This window comes from Podarcis gaigeae, assembly GCF_964106915.1.
Source record: "Podarcis gaigeae genome assembly, chromosome: 2".
In the NCBI taxonomy this organism is placed as follows: Eukaryota; Metazoa; Chordata; class Lepidosauria; order Squamata; family Lacertidae; genus Podarcis; species Podarcis gaigeae.
Window position 1 is genome coordinate 77,344,749 of NC_139679.1, and position 14,355 is coordinate 77,359,103.

Below are 14,355 nucleotides of genomic sequence, written 5' to 3' on the forward strand. Positions count from 1 at the left end.
TGGTTAGGAAGGCCCAACAGAGACTCCATTTTCTCAGGGTCTTGCAAAAGAACAATGTTAAACAACAATTGATGACCTCCTTCTACCGGTCCACAATAGAAAGTGTCCTCTCATATTGTATCACAGTGTGGTACGTTGGCTTGACAGCCACGGACAGAAAATCTTTACAGAGGGTGCTGAACACAGCTCATGATATCATGGGCTGTCCCCTGAGCCTGCTAGATGACATTGCAAGGGATCGTTCCCTAGGAGAGCGAGATTTTTTGTCAGGGACGATTCAAACCCCGGCCAGCACCTCTTTAATCTTCTACCCTCGGGCAGGAGATATAGAAGTATAATCAGTCATACCAACAGGCTAAAAAACAGTTTCTATTTGTGGGCAGTTAGGCTGCTGAACGGAAAATAATATAGTGCAACTGACTTTCAGAGTTGGTATGTTGTGTGACAAGCACACAGAGTGCAATGAGGTTGAGTGTTTGTGGGGGGGGGGAGGCTCAGTTAAACATAAATAATTAAACATAAATAATTCACTGTCATTGTCAAATGCATCTCATTTGTTTAAAAAACACCTAACTTAATGGGTCTGATTCTCAATTCAAAACTAGTAAAATTATTTTCCCATGTACGCGTTATGTAATGGCAATCTGTTGCTCTGGGGGGGGGGGATATTAAGATATGTCATAAACACCTTTCTGCACAATCCTAATTAAACCTATTCCTGGGAACCGCTACATCCAGTGATGTTCCAGGAAGTACTGCAGAATATCAACAAGCAATTCACCAAGCCAGGAATAGATTCAGCCTTTAGTACTAAATAGAATGCAACTGTATGGCCAGAGGATATCAGTCCAGATCGCTTTCTACTGATGCTATAAAGAATAAAATGATCACATGCAACTATTTAGTATCCACAAATGGTAACTGTGGCTTCATGGACATTACCCATCTTTACTTTATTTAGTTTAGTTATCTGCCCACAGGGCTTGCCCAACAGTTCAAGCACCTCATGCAGAAGCTTAGGGTAGCAAATTTGGACAGCTCAGAAAGGCAACACTAGACTATATTCTGGGACAGAACAACACCAAAGACCAAGAGCAAGGCAGTATGGGCGAAACTGAGCACACAGGCAGCCACTGGGGAAATAATTTTTGGTTTGTGTCCAAAGTGCATGGGAGAGGGGCAAGGAATGCATGCTACTAAAGCAGAAAGCAAGGGAGAGCGGGAAAGAGTTCTCCTTATTGTCTACAAAGGAAAAGGAGTGTTCAAAGCATTTCGCTTCAGCTGTGTGATCCCATTAATTATCAGCACTGCCTTCCCACCCACACCAGCTGAAGCAAAATTATTTTTTAAAAACCTGCACGTTTGATGCAAAGACACCTTTAAGTACTCATGATTTTTGTATAAATATGAACCTTGTATTCCACTATGGAATAGATTTTATGCTTTTAAAAAAGCTTATTATGACCATTATTTTATTGTCTTGTATTTATTACTCCTCTTGCTATAATTATTATTTTGTTTTTGTTTGTTTATTTGTTTGTTTGCCTACCTTGATGTTTTGTTTATTTATTATGTTTTTAAAGAAAAAATGGACGCTAAGTAAAGGCTGGATATGGTCTTAAACAAAAAAAAACAAAAACAAAAAAAGGTATTTTCATGTTTGCATGGTTTGGCCTGAAGCTTCACTCTCTTGGGCCTCAGATGGTCCCCAATCCTATTAACTAGAGATGCTTGGTATTAAGCCTTGGCAAAATATGTACTTCACCATTCAGCTGTAGCTTCTCCTTATATAAAGTGTGGCTATAAGTTGCTGAGACTGGCCTGATTTAATGACCAGAGTCATGCTGTCCTCCAGCATGTTCTGCAAATTGGTTTGTGCAGCCTCTTCTCTTCCTTTGCAATGGGTTATAACAGCAGCCGAGGACGGTTGCTTTTTCCTGTTCACCATACCCTAAGAATAAATCCCCAGATCCTAGACTTCTTCCTCGGGCTCTTTAAGGAGCTTGTGCAGCAAAGAGAGAATCAAACTGGAATGCCTGCTCTCCAATGAGACCGAGTATACCTGATGAGCTTCCAGAAAGAAAACAACAGAGTGCGTACACTAATATCATCAGAGACAAGGGAGAAACAGGTTCTTGAAAAACTGCCTATTAAAAAATGCTGGCGTTTTTCTGAGAATCCATTTCTTCCTTCTCTGTATGAGCTTTCAGAACTCACCAGCGGAGAGCAATTACCTGGCTCCCCTAATTACATGACTTGAATTTTCAAAAGTATTGAAATATTGTGACATATACGTATGAGTACATGTTCTTTTGGAAACATGAACCCACCCTGAAATCTTCATATGCCATTCTGGGGAGGGGGCGCCCCGCTGGTTGAGATGTTGTATCGACTCAGCGCTGTTGCCTGGCTGGAGAGGTCATCTGATGCTTGTGCAAGCTCCCAGGCTATTTCAGAAATGTTTGTTTGACCACTAACTCTGCTTGTAGCTGAAGACAATAAACACCCAACCTCATTTCCTGCCACTGTCTCTTCCACCTGGGGACAACTTTCCTCAGCTACTCCCCTACAGCTTGAACAAAACAACCACAACCACATCCCTTCTTTCCCCTCACGGTTTTAATAACCGTGCTGCTGCCTGGAGATAGAGTGGGTGGGTGGCAGTCTGCTGTTGGTGATGTTGGCTAATGACTGTCTGGTACAGTGGTCTCATTAAACCTAAGATCTGAGTATTATATGCATGCATAAGAAATACACCTATATATTCTCTGGCTCCTCGTTAGATTGTATATTTTTTTCACCTTTTAGAAATAACATCTATATATTCTTACCAAGTTGCCTCATCTAGAGTTTGATGATGGTGGTGGTGGCTGCGGTGGTGGTGGTTTGGGGCAGGGGCCATATGGCAATGTTGTGTAATTGATGGGCGGTAGTAGACTAAATAATCACTCCATTAACCTCTAAAATCAGCACCTGAAAGTGAAGAAGGGTCTGATTCAGCTTGCATTACAATTGCTGTTACAAGGACTGTGTTTAAGATGGCCTCCAATAAGTGTGATTCTCCCTCCCTGCCCTTGGTTGCACAAGACATTTCATTTTGTGGTGGTGTTGCCAATTCACGGAAGAGTCTATATCGTGCTGCAGCACTTGGCTGCTCATATACAGTAAATTGTGTCTAATTTTGCATAACACCAGTAAGCTCTTGCTTTTCACATTTAAGGAAAGGAACACTCAATGAATGCAAGCTGTGGGTGTTTCTCTCCACCCCTATTTTGGTATGAGCTTCAGGAATTAGTCAGTACAGTACTGAAGTTGTCAGATGGCTTGCTGCTGCAGTCTCAAAGATATACTAGCTTGCACTTCGTAAACTATTTTGGGTGTGCCTTCAATTTTCTCATCAGGCAGTGGAAAGATTATCACTGTAGCTGACAATAATGTAGTTTACCCACCAGTGTATTAAACCTAAGTGCATTGGCTGAATGTTGTTGAACACAAACTTTTTTTTAGCCTGACTGGCCTGATGTTTGGCAGAAGCATGGATCAGAATATAAACATGCAACTGAAGATGTAGTATCACTGTGAAATCCTTAAATGCTTTATTTTGTTTCATTGTGGCCATTTTGTTTTCACCTCATTGGAGCTTTTTTATTGTTGTTGGATTCGTTTTAAAAAATAGAAAGAAGTTAAAAATGGAGGTTTGATATGTAAAACTCTCATCATAGATTCTTCTTAATGTGGGGAAAATGTATTTTTTTGCCCTTGTGAGTAAAAAAATAATTTGAATGTGCCTGGGCAATTCCTGCTAAAATAATAGAAGCCAGAGATAACTGAACTAGATTCCTAGGGCTGGACTGAATTAATTGGTCCCACAAGTGGAAGTTGGCACAACTGGACTTTACCCTCCTCTCCTCTCCCCCATGTTTCCCCTAGATTGGCTCAGGTGGGTCAGGATAATGCCCAGAATAGTACTTGGGAGAAAGAGAGGGGAGATTATTCCATCAAGCAAGCAGAAATGCTTTTGCTGATGAAGCTACCGTGATATCACTATGTTGAAACCCTTCCCTAGTGGTTACAGTTAGGCCTTGGTGTGCTCCTTCCCCTAACCAATAAATACAAAACCCAGAATAATTTGTGCAAAACAGTCAACACTAAAAAACAAATATTCACAAATTAAATTATGAAAAGTTGCTCAATGCACACGATTTATGAACCAGTTACAGATAGGTAGCTGTGTTGGTCTGCCATAGTCAAAACAAAAAAAAATCCTTCCAGTAGCACCTTAAAGACCAACTAAGTTAGTTCTTGGTATGAGCTTTCGTGTGCATGTATCTGAAGAAGTGTGCATGCACACGAAAGCTCATACCAAGAACTAACTTAGTTGGTCTTTAAGGTGCTACTGGAAGGAATTTTTTTTGTCATGATTTATGAAGGCTGCTTGGTTGCTGAAGGTGGCCCAATTTGGATTTTGCCTGGTGCAGCTTCTCTTTTCATCTGAATCTCTCCTCGAGATCAACTTCTTTTACAATTCTCTACCCTAACCTTTAACCCAAGGGTGAGGAACTTTCCCCTCCTGTCAGTGTCATCATTTCCTCACTGGTTACAGAAAGGTGGTGATAAAGGTGGAATAAAGACCACACTGCTTCACGTTTAGCTGTGGTATGCCTCTGATTAGAATTCCTAATCCTGTACAATTCTACTCAGATGAAAGCTTTACTGGGTTTTATGAAGTTAGTCTCAAATAACTGCAGAAGATTTTTGTAATAAAAAAAATACAACAGCCAGTACAGCTACTGTTCTGGAAAACAAATTAAAATAATTACTTTCTGACTTCAGGATGCTACACACCCACACACATATGGCAGAAGCCTACTAATTTTTTTCTTGGACAGGTGGGGAAAATACTTTTTTTCTCCAAGCCATACAAACAGGAGAAGTAAAAAAGAAAAGAAAAGAAATCTGTTTATCTGTCACAAGAGACTAGGGCCCTGTGGGACTTGACATCTTTCCGCAGGGCCTGCAATACAGAGCCGTTCCACCAGGCCTTTGGCCAAGGCACAGCCTGACCCCCTCCTTTGGTAATTCTTCACAGAACTCTAGCCCAATGGTTGCCATCAATTTGATTTGAACTGATTTTATAATGAATTGATTTTAGAATGCTGTATTATTTTACTGTTCTTAGCCGATCTGAGCCCAGCTTCGGCTGGGGAGGGCGGGATATAAATATATTATTATTATTATTATTATTATTATTATTATTATTATTATTATTATTATTATTTTATTTATTTATTTATTTATTTATTTATTTATTAAAATGAAATTGTTCTGAAATGGCATATACTGAGGGGAGGAGCACTTTGAAAAACCACAAAAAACGGAAAGGAACAGGAAGGGGGGAAATAGATGGGATGGAAGAATGGGAAAGCTTCCTGAGCAGCGTTAAAAACCGAGGTATGTCTAGGCACACTTTTTTATAACAAGAATACAAAGCTGAAAATGAATGAACTGCAGTGAAAATATTAAGTTCATTTTTCACATGGTCTAGTCCTTCCCCTGCCCACCCCCCTAATATTTTTTAGAAGGTCTCTTCTTCAGTCTTCAGAGAGTAACTGGAAGTGAGGAGGCAGAAAAAGATCTTTCTTTCCTTCCACTCTGCAGTTTTAATCTGAAATCTTAGGCACAGAACTGCACCCAGAGCTCAGAAACTGCTCGCGCTAATGAAATCCCCTATCACAAAATGTGCCTAGAACAATGGGAGTTTCAAACATTGTTCAGGGGGTGTCAAGGGCTACATAAAAGGAGAGCAGGGGCCACCCACCCACCTGCATTGTAGTCTTTATCCATCCCTGAATTGCACTTCTACTGTGGATTGTAAGACCTCTGGGCAGGAACTATATTGCCTTAGTGTGCTCAGCACACTATCAGTACTGAACAAATGCCAAACAGTAGTGGTCTTGTGGCCTGGCCTAATGATCACCCTATGCATAGTAGGTCCAGCACAGAAAAGGAGCAGAGCTAAAGATTTGTCCTTGGCAAGTGTAGGTTAATGCATACTGCTAAAGATTGATGACGTTTGGAAGCCAAGTGACTTGCGCACACTGGGACGGTCACCTTGATGACATACATGTAGCCATGTGCATGCCAGTGCGACCAAGCACCCCAACACAGTGTGTTCCTACTCATCCACTCAATAATAATAATAATAATAATTTATTTATACCCCGCCCATCTGGCTGGGTTTCCTCAGCCACTCTAAGTGGCTTCCAACAAAAGATTACATTAAAACCTCAGTTATTAAAAACTTCCCTAAACAGGGCTGCCTTCAATTGTCTTCTAAACGTCAGATAGTTGTTTATTTCCTTGACATCTGACGGGAGGGTGTTCCACAGGGCAGACGCCACTACCGAGAAGGCCCTCCACCTGGTTCCCTGTAACCTCACTTCTCTCAGTGAGGGAACCGCCAGAAGGCCCTCAGCACTGGACCTCAGCGTCCGGGTTGAGTGATGGGGGTGGAGATGCTCCTTCAGGTATACTGATACACATGATGCATCTATATATGCCTCTCTGCTGCTTTCTCTTTCTTTGGCATGACTATTCCTCTTCGTGAAAGAACACTTCTAGAGCATAGTACTGAATTTTTAATCCTCATTTTTTTCTTTGACGTAATCCATATGATAAACCTCTAAGGGAAATTGCTTGTTTGTGCACTGAATGTTATTTTTATGCATTTCCCCCCTAAATATAACAAATAGATCAAATATTTGATGAACAAAGGATAACTGTGTGATTTATCAGTGTTCAGTTATAACTGAAGATTGCCTCCAGTTTTGATAGACACCTTAATTTTCAAATGTGTCTTTTCCTCTTACAGCGGGACTGTCATAGCTGTTGGTGTTTCCATATTCGTACTGTTTGTGGTGACCATCATTTTCTGCTTCACCTGTTCATGTTGCTGCCTGTATAAAGCATGCCGAAGACAACCACGGCGTAAGCATGGTTTATTTTTTACCTCCTCTTAGTAAAGAAAGAAAGAAGGCTGTTCTAACAAGAAATTATTCATGACTCATAAACTTTTTAAAAAAATATAGTGCTGTCTAATGTCATGCGTAATTTTGGGATATAGCTGCAGAAAGCAATTCATGTTATTTAGACACATCTGAGATCAAGAGCCTGTTTACCTCAGCAGCATTTTGGACTTGATGGCAACAAACAGTTATGGTAGGAATTGTCTAAATATCTGAACAACGAAAATAGCAATGATTTTGTAAATATCTGAACAACGAAAATAGCAATGATTTTGTAAAGTGAATCAAATATGTAGGCTGAGTTCAGCTAAACTGTAGTATGTTCAGAACATTTTCTGCAAGCACAACTGAACTTCCTCTCCCCTCCTCTCCTGTCAAATCTGCTCTGGGGTTTCCTCAACCCCTGGAGCAGATTTGGGATGGTGCAGGGCAGGGAGTGCAAAAGGTGGGAAAAAAGTGCAAAAAAAGTTCTGATGTGCTTGCAGAAGTCATTCCACATGCCCGGTGACATTAGCAGGATTCAACCCTGTGTCGTGTCTGTTTGTGTCTCTTAGGAGGACTAAGAAATTCGTGTGTGCGGGGAGGGTAAGCTTCATCGCTGTTCACCTCAGGAATGTAGTCGGAATAGCTTTAGAATGCAGTTGGTGGCAGTTGAGTTTACCCAAAAATGAAAAAACAGGGAGCAAAGGGATTGTTTAGAAATATAATCATCTTTCTTCATGTGCTGATTACTTCCCTGGCACTCTTCCCATGTCTTACAGCTGTTGTGACCACAACTACAGCCACAACTCTGGTGCAGGTGCCATATCCTCAGCAGCCTGGGATGCCACCACAAGGTTACCCTGTAGGGATGTATCAAGGATATAATCCTCTGCCAGTGCAACCGCACCAGGGGATGCCAGCAGCACCCTACCCAACACAGTACCCTCCACCTTACCCCACACAGCCTGCAGGACCACCACCCTACCATGAAACCATGGCAGGTAAGGAGAGAATCTGTTGAGAAGAACGGGGTGCTTTGTCTTGCACCCCCAGCTGCAGGAGCTGGGGTGACTGTGGGTGTTTTTATCTGGAGTCTTGAAGTGGAGCAAATACAAGGTTTCTGAGAGGACGTGAACCATTAATATGCTCATTCTACTTCTTAGCTTATTTTTTCTAGTTCTTTGCTATTTCATCAAGGTTTCCTCCAACCAAGTTCTCATTCCATGCTCCCAAGATTTCTTGACATGAGGACAACAGTGTGCCCCTTGATGTGCTATTTAATATCTGAGATTGGTGATCCTTGGTTGGGGCTTGTATACTTACTGTATTATGCTATCATTGGCTGCAGAGTTCATTGGAATCTTATCCTTTTATGTGGCTGGGACAGTGAGGGGGCAGGGGGCTGGCAATTATCTTAGATTCACTGCTGACTTCTATAAAAAGTGATCTTTATTACCACATAACCTTTCCTGGCATTATAGTACACCAAATTTCTTGGTGATGGTGACCTCTGAGCAAACTTAGGATCCTAACTAAAGCACGTTTCTGTACCATTAAACTGCCAAGTTTGTCAGTTTTTGCCTGTTGTGGTATCAAATATGCTGGCATAATGCCATACTGGAGCAACTGTGGCCAGTGGCGGAGGAAGGGGAGCACAGGGGATGCGGTCCACCCCGGGCGTCGTCACCGGGGTGTGGGTGTGTGTGACAAAATGAGTTTTAAAAAATAAAAAATGGGCTCACAAAACCTTTCAGGAGTGACATGGTGGCTTAGGCGCCTGCAGGTTCCTAAGTTGCGTCTGCTTACTGCCTCTCCCTCAGCCACCCTACAGCTGAGGGGGAGGCGGTGGAGAGGCTCCAAGCGTTGGAGAGGCTTGCCCCACCCCATGGGTGTCTCACCCCGCCCCCACTGCAGGACACGCCCCTGCTGACTGTGGCATCCCTCAGTCTGCTATGCTGCCATCTTAGTCATTCCGCAGCAGCAGAGCCTAAATGTACAGTCCTGTCCTCACTTTGTAGATTGGTCAGGAATCTAATCACACTGAGCAGCATACCTGTCCAGACACTCAGCTTTGGGTTACCCTTAAAAGTATGTAAGGACAGAGTCAGTTTTGTCATAAGAGACCCCTGCTTGAACTTCCATTCTTTTAAAGGGATATGTTCTCCTTTAAAGGAAAAGAACTTTTAAAAACCTTTTTACAATCTGCTTTGAAGATTTTGCTGATGAGGCTGGAAGTCCTTCTTGAGCTCACAAATCAGTAGATTCTCTGAGAGTGCTTGTAATCAGCCCAGGAAAAAGCATAGTGTTTATAAAATATATATTTAAAATGTTGTCTTGTTTTACAGCTGGAGCTCCTGCAGTTCAGCCACCTTATAACCCAGCATACATGGATCCTCCAAAGCATTAACTTCAAATGGATGTACTGCTCTGTATCTGCACAGAAGCCTTTTCAAACAGAATCTATATTGTGGCATACTTTCTTAAAATACTACTCTGATGCAAGGGTGGTAGAAACCCTGACAGTGTTTGTTTGCTTTTTAATGTCTTGAACACCACAAGAAAGAAAGAAAAAAGATCTATCACCTGGATTTGTTTTCCTATATATCAATTTAAATTGTTGATAGTGTCTTAAAAAGGCAACTTCAGAGCAGGAGTCATGGATATGCCATACAATAATTTGAAGTCTAGTGAAAGGGAGTCGTTGATAAGACGAGTAGCAACAAGTGTCTGCGACCATGATTTTGCCAGTAATTGTTAATGCTTATAAAATGAGAGGTGTACCTCAACAAAATCAGTGTAAAACTGGATATACTTTTTCCAGTTAAATATTGCAAAGTAAGATCTAATGAAAAGTAAGAGAAATAGTACTGAGTAGAATGTTTTGGTTTTTTGGCAAGAAATAGTGTAAGTTGTTAAAGAAAACTTTTCTGTATTTGTGCAGCAATTGCATAGTCATTTGCTTCATTATGCTTTCACAGTTTTAATTTCAAGCATGTCAGTTTCATAGGTACCTTTCCTCTGTCTAATATTCCAGTTTCCCCTTTCCTCAAAACAACAGCAGCAACAACAACAACCAAAAGTATTGTACCACTGCATGAACATGGTTGTATGAGATCATTAATCATCTTAACATGTCAGATCTTCAGAACAATGTTAGGCTTAGTAGAAGAGCTGAATATAAATACATAAATATTGTATTCGCCTGTTCTGATCCTAATGTTCCTGTTGAGAGTGCCAGCCAAACATGCCTTCCTCCCTGTATAAGGAAGCTTAGGCATTCCACCCTGCCTCTCCTTTTCATTATTTTTCCTATCTGGCAGTTCAACATTCCATGGGTACTGAGCATGCTCATAAGGAAACCCCTACAGCATCAGACCAAAGACTTGTCTAGCACAGCATTTTGTTTTCTGTAACCAACCAAATGCCTATGGGAAGGCCACAAGCCACAGTAGTATTCTCCCACTCATGATAGTGCAGGAACTGGTATTCTGAGGTATACTGTCTCTGATGCTGGAGGTAATATAGCCAACATGGCTAGTTGCCTGTTATTTTCTCTATAAATCTTTCGAATGCCCCTTCAGAACCATTTATTTTCTTTATTTGAAGGTGCTTAACAGTGCAGTACTCTCCATACATACTTGGAAGTAAGTCTCCTGGAGAGCAATGGGCTTTTTACTCCCAGGTAGTATAGGATTGCACCTTAAATAGACTAACAGAAATTTGCTTCCAGCTCTTAATGGGTTTCTGTGCCTGCCTGCATCTATCCATGTACCAAAACCATCACAAACCAATGTCAGAATTGCCTTCGCTGTGAAGGAGAAATGTAAAGAGGAGTTATAAGTTGGGAGTCCCTGCATTTCTCTATGTGAGCAACCAATGCTTTGAGGAGTGCTACTGTGATCTTTATGCCTTCTTAAACGTCTTTATATAGTTCTTTCTGTCGCATTTTCCTATTCAAGAATTTTCTGGTAACATGACTAAGGCTGCATCTATCCTCCTTTATAATTACATTTCACAAAACTCTTAGCAGCTACCTTGTAATCCAAAAGATGTAATTTAGGACATGTCACTTTCTGAAGAAGACTTCTGTTGCTCCCCTTCATTTCTAGCATGAATATGCACTCTCCCTTAAAATATATCTGGAATGTACAAGGTGAGGCAGGAAAAGTATACTGAACACACACACACACACACACACACACACACACACACACGCAATATTCTAAACAAATTACTACTGAAGCCAGGGATGCAGTAAGTGTGAATAAATAGGGAGACTGAGCTATAGAATAAGATATAGCCCTCATAATATATGATAGAAAAACTTCAATCACTCTTGCTAGTTCAATATGAGGGTTTAGGAGTTCAGAGTACCAAAATCATCCCAAACCACTGTCAGAATTGCTTTCGCTGTGAAGGAGAAATGTGAAGAGGAGGCAACCTGTTTTTGGAGCTGCAGCTTCTCATTGCGGATTGCTCCTATGTAGTTATAAGTTGGAGTCCCTGCATTTCTCTGTGTGAGCAACCAATGCTTTGAGGAGTGCTACTGTGTGATCTTGGTGCCTTCTTAAACGTCTTTATATAGTTCTTTCTGTTGCATTTTCCTATTCAAGAATTTTCTGGTAAAATGACTAAGGCTGTAATCATGTACCCTTAACCTAGGAGTAAGCCCCATTGAACTCAGTGGGACTTGCTTTTGAGGGAATGTGCATAGGATTGCAACATGGATCATGCTATGTAGGCATAGACCTCTCTCTTCATGAGATTGCATATGGTCTACATTCTACTAATGTAAAATGAAAAGTTATAGAAACTAGCATTGACTACATTTCCTTACCGTGACTTGTAATGGGGAAAAGTCCTGTCTTATGGTGATTATTGGGGATGTTAGGAAGGCTATATAGATATTGATTTCCATGTGCTGTGTTAAGCTCTATTTTTTCTTTCTGGGTGTGTAGTAACAAACTGCTGAAAAGTGTGTCTCTCTCTACCTCCTTCAGGAAAAGCATCAGAGTTATCTTAATTCACCATTGTGCCAGCATGGATTGAAACCCTGTCCACACTTCCACATAAAGTGATTGTATCACAAAGCATAGCTCTGTCAACTGCCATCACTTTGCCATGGTCATGAGACAGTATCTTGTGTGTTTTTAACCTTCCTCCCCAGTATTAAGTAGAGTTTGGTGGGAGTGAGGGTTAGGAAGAAACTGTATATGATCATTAAATATCAACATCATGAGTAATTCCTGTTCCATTGTGACCTGTGAAATCTCAGCTCACATAGTCACATGATGACACCAGTGTGTATCTATGAGCAGAATTCGAGTGTTTGCTTACATACAACAAGTATTTCATTATTTGCAATCCTGCTGTTACATGAGTCTTGTTTAACTCAATAGTGCTTATATGTGAGTATCTGAGGGGAAAATTGTGGCCTGTGAAATACTGTGTGTGTTATATATGTCAATTTAATAAAAAAAAGTTGTTTACTGAAGCAGAAGGGAAATTGAATTTCAGCTTCATATTGTAGATTTTCAGTGTTTACTTTTTTATTGTGAACTTTGGAAGTGCCTTTCACAGACTTTTCAAACTGCATTATTGTAGTCAGTGTACTATATATCAATATACAGTACAATGCAATTCTTTTTGATATTCTTTTTTAAAAAAATAATAATCCTGATTTGTATGTTGCTTATAGTAAACAAGACAATTCAAAAGGATTGGCATGTTTGCAGCTTTTTATAATAAATATATTGTCAAAACGTACTCACTTTGCATTATTTGTTGAATTCTGCTAGTATTAGAAAAATAGTGTTGAACTCCCTGCATGTAAAAGACAGTAGTTCTGACCCAGAGAAAATTAATTGCACTAACTGAAAAGAATCCAAACCCAAACCCAAACAGTGACAGTATGAACAGAGTAAGGGCTGTGCCCCTGCTTGTTCTGCTGGCTAAGCTCCTGCTATCTAAACTCACTTTTCACTTTCCAAAGCCCATTTCTGAAGCCACTGCTCTCTTCTATTCTGCACCCCTGCTTTGCACCCATTTTTACATTTACGCCATGTCCATGCCTTGTCCCCCTCCTTTTGTGATTCCTCATCATCCCTGCTTTATTCAAACTGCTGCTTCAAACACAACTTCTCATTCCCTTGGTGTTGTATAACCTACCTTCTCTTTTAATCCCCAAACCCTGTACCAGCTTCATGCAAATCCAAGAATGTGATGCGGCACTATAAACACTCCAATGGGGGTTGCATGGTGAAAGCCTTACCTTTTTTCCATATAAGAAGATACAGCTCTCAAAGCATCGCACAACACTAATGTGATTGCAGATTATTTGGGGGGTCAAACCACTGGGGCAGTCTGTGATAGTGAATTAGGGGCCAGAGGAGCCCTGCTGGCCCCTGAAGCTTTATGCCAAAGGTATGCAATGTGCTGTCCTCAAGATGTTGTTTGATTCCCAACTCCTGTCAGCTCCAGCCAACATGGCCAATGTACAGGGACAATGGGGATTTGGAGCTCAGCAACGTCTGAAGGGCACCATGTTGGCTACTCTGCTTTACGCTATACAAGCTGTCTTTGGGTGACAAGAGAAACTTGGAAATATTAGGTTCCCACCTAAACTAAACACAAAATAACAAAGATCGAAGAGGAGGTATGGAGCACTGTGGTAAAGAGGGAGTCAAGCTAAGGGTGGAACAATCTAGGGCAGATTTCACGAAGTCTGAACATTGAGAACTTAGGTGACCAAGCCCGTCAGTTCTCTGTGAAAGCTTTGTCTAAAGCAGGCATGGCCAAACTTGGCCCTCCAGATGTTTTGGGACTGCAATTCCCATCATCCCTGACCACTCATCCTGTTAGCTAGGGATGATGGAAGTTGTAGTCCCAAAATATCTGGAGGGCCAAGTTTGGCCATGTCTGGTCTAAAGCAAAGAGGGATACTGATCTAGAGTTCTGTGGAGGCACGGGAGTGGTCCTCAACTTATCACTGAGTCTAAGTTTCCACTAAAGGTGATGAGTGAAATGAACAGTGCAAATAGAGCATAAGTTTTTAGTGTGAGGTTCTAACTCATAAAAATAGCTAGTGTGACTGGTAGTGGCAGCAGTGCTTCAAACAGGGCTTCCTCCAGGGATCTAAGTAGATCAAATCAAGTTCTGTCTGGATTGACATGTTTAGATTAGAGGTCAAGCATGAGGAAGGCATTAGCATTCTTGCTTTCACTATGGTAAATACACCTTGTGAAAATATCTCATCGATCAACCTAACTTGGGGAACCTTTGCTGGACAATGGGACAAATCTCCCCACCCTTGGCAGACCTACAATATGAGCAGTGCTGGGTTGTTTCG

The 14,355-nt window shown here is 41.2% G+C and overlaps 1 protein-coding gene across 2 annotated transcripts in view; it reads left to right on the forward strand.

Annotated features, from left to right (window-relative positions):
* The window catches only part of SHISA5 (shisa family member 5), a 41,090-nt gene extending 28,317 nt beyond the window's left edge, over positions 1-12,773 (forward strand). For both annotated transcript variants that reach the window (XM_083726882.1, XM_083726883.1), the window contains 3 exons: positions 6,872-6,987; positions 7,787-8,008; positions 9,353-12,773. In XM_083726882.1, coding sequence (XP_083583008.1) covers positions 6,872-6,987; positions 7,787-8,008; positions 9,353-9,414 — 400 coding nt within the window. In that variant the 3' untranslated portion in view covers positions 9,415-12,773. The remainder of the gene's footprint in view (positions 1-6,871; positions 6,988-7,786; positions 8,009-9,352) is intronic.
* Positions 12,774-14,355: the final 1,582 nt, after the last annotated feature.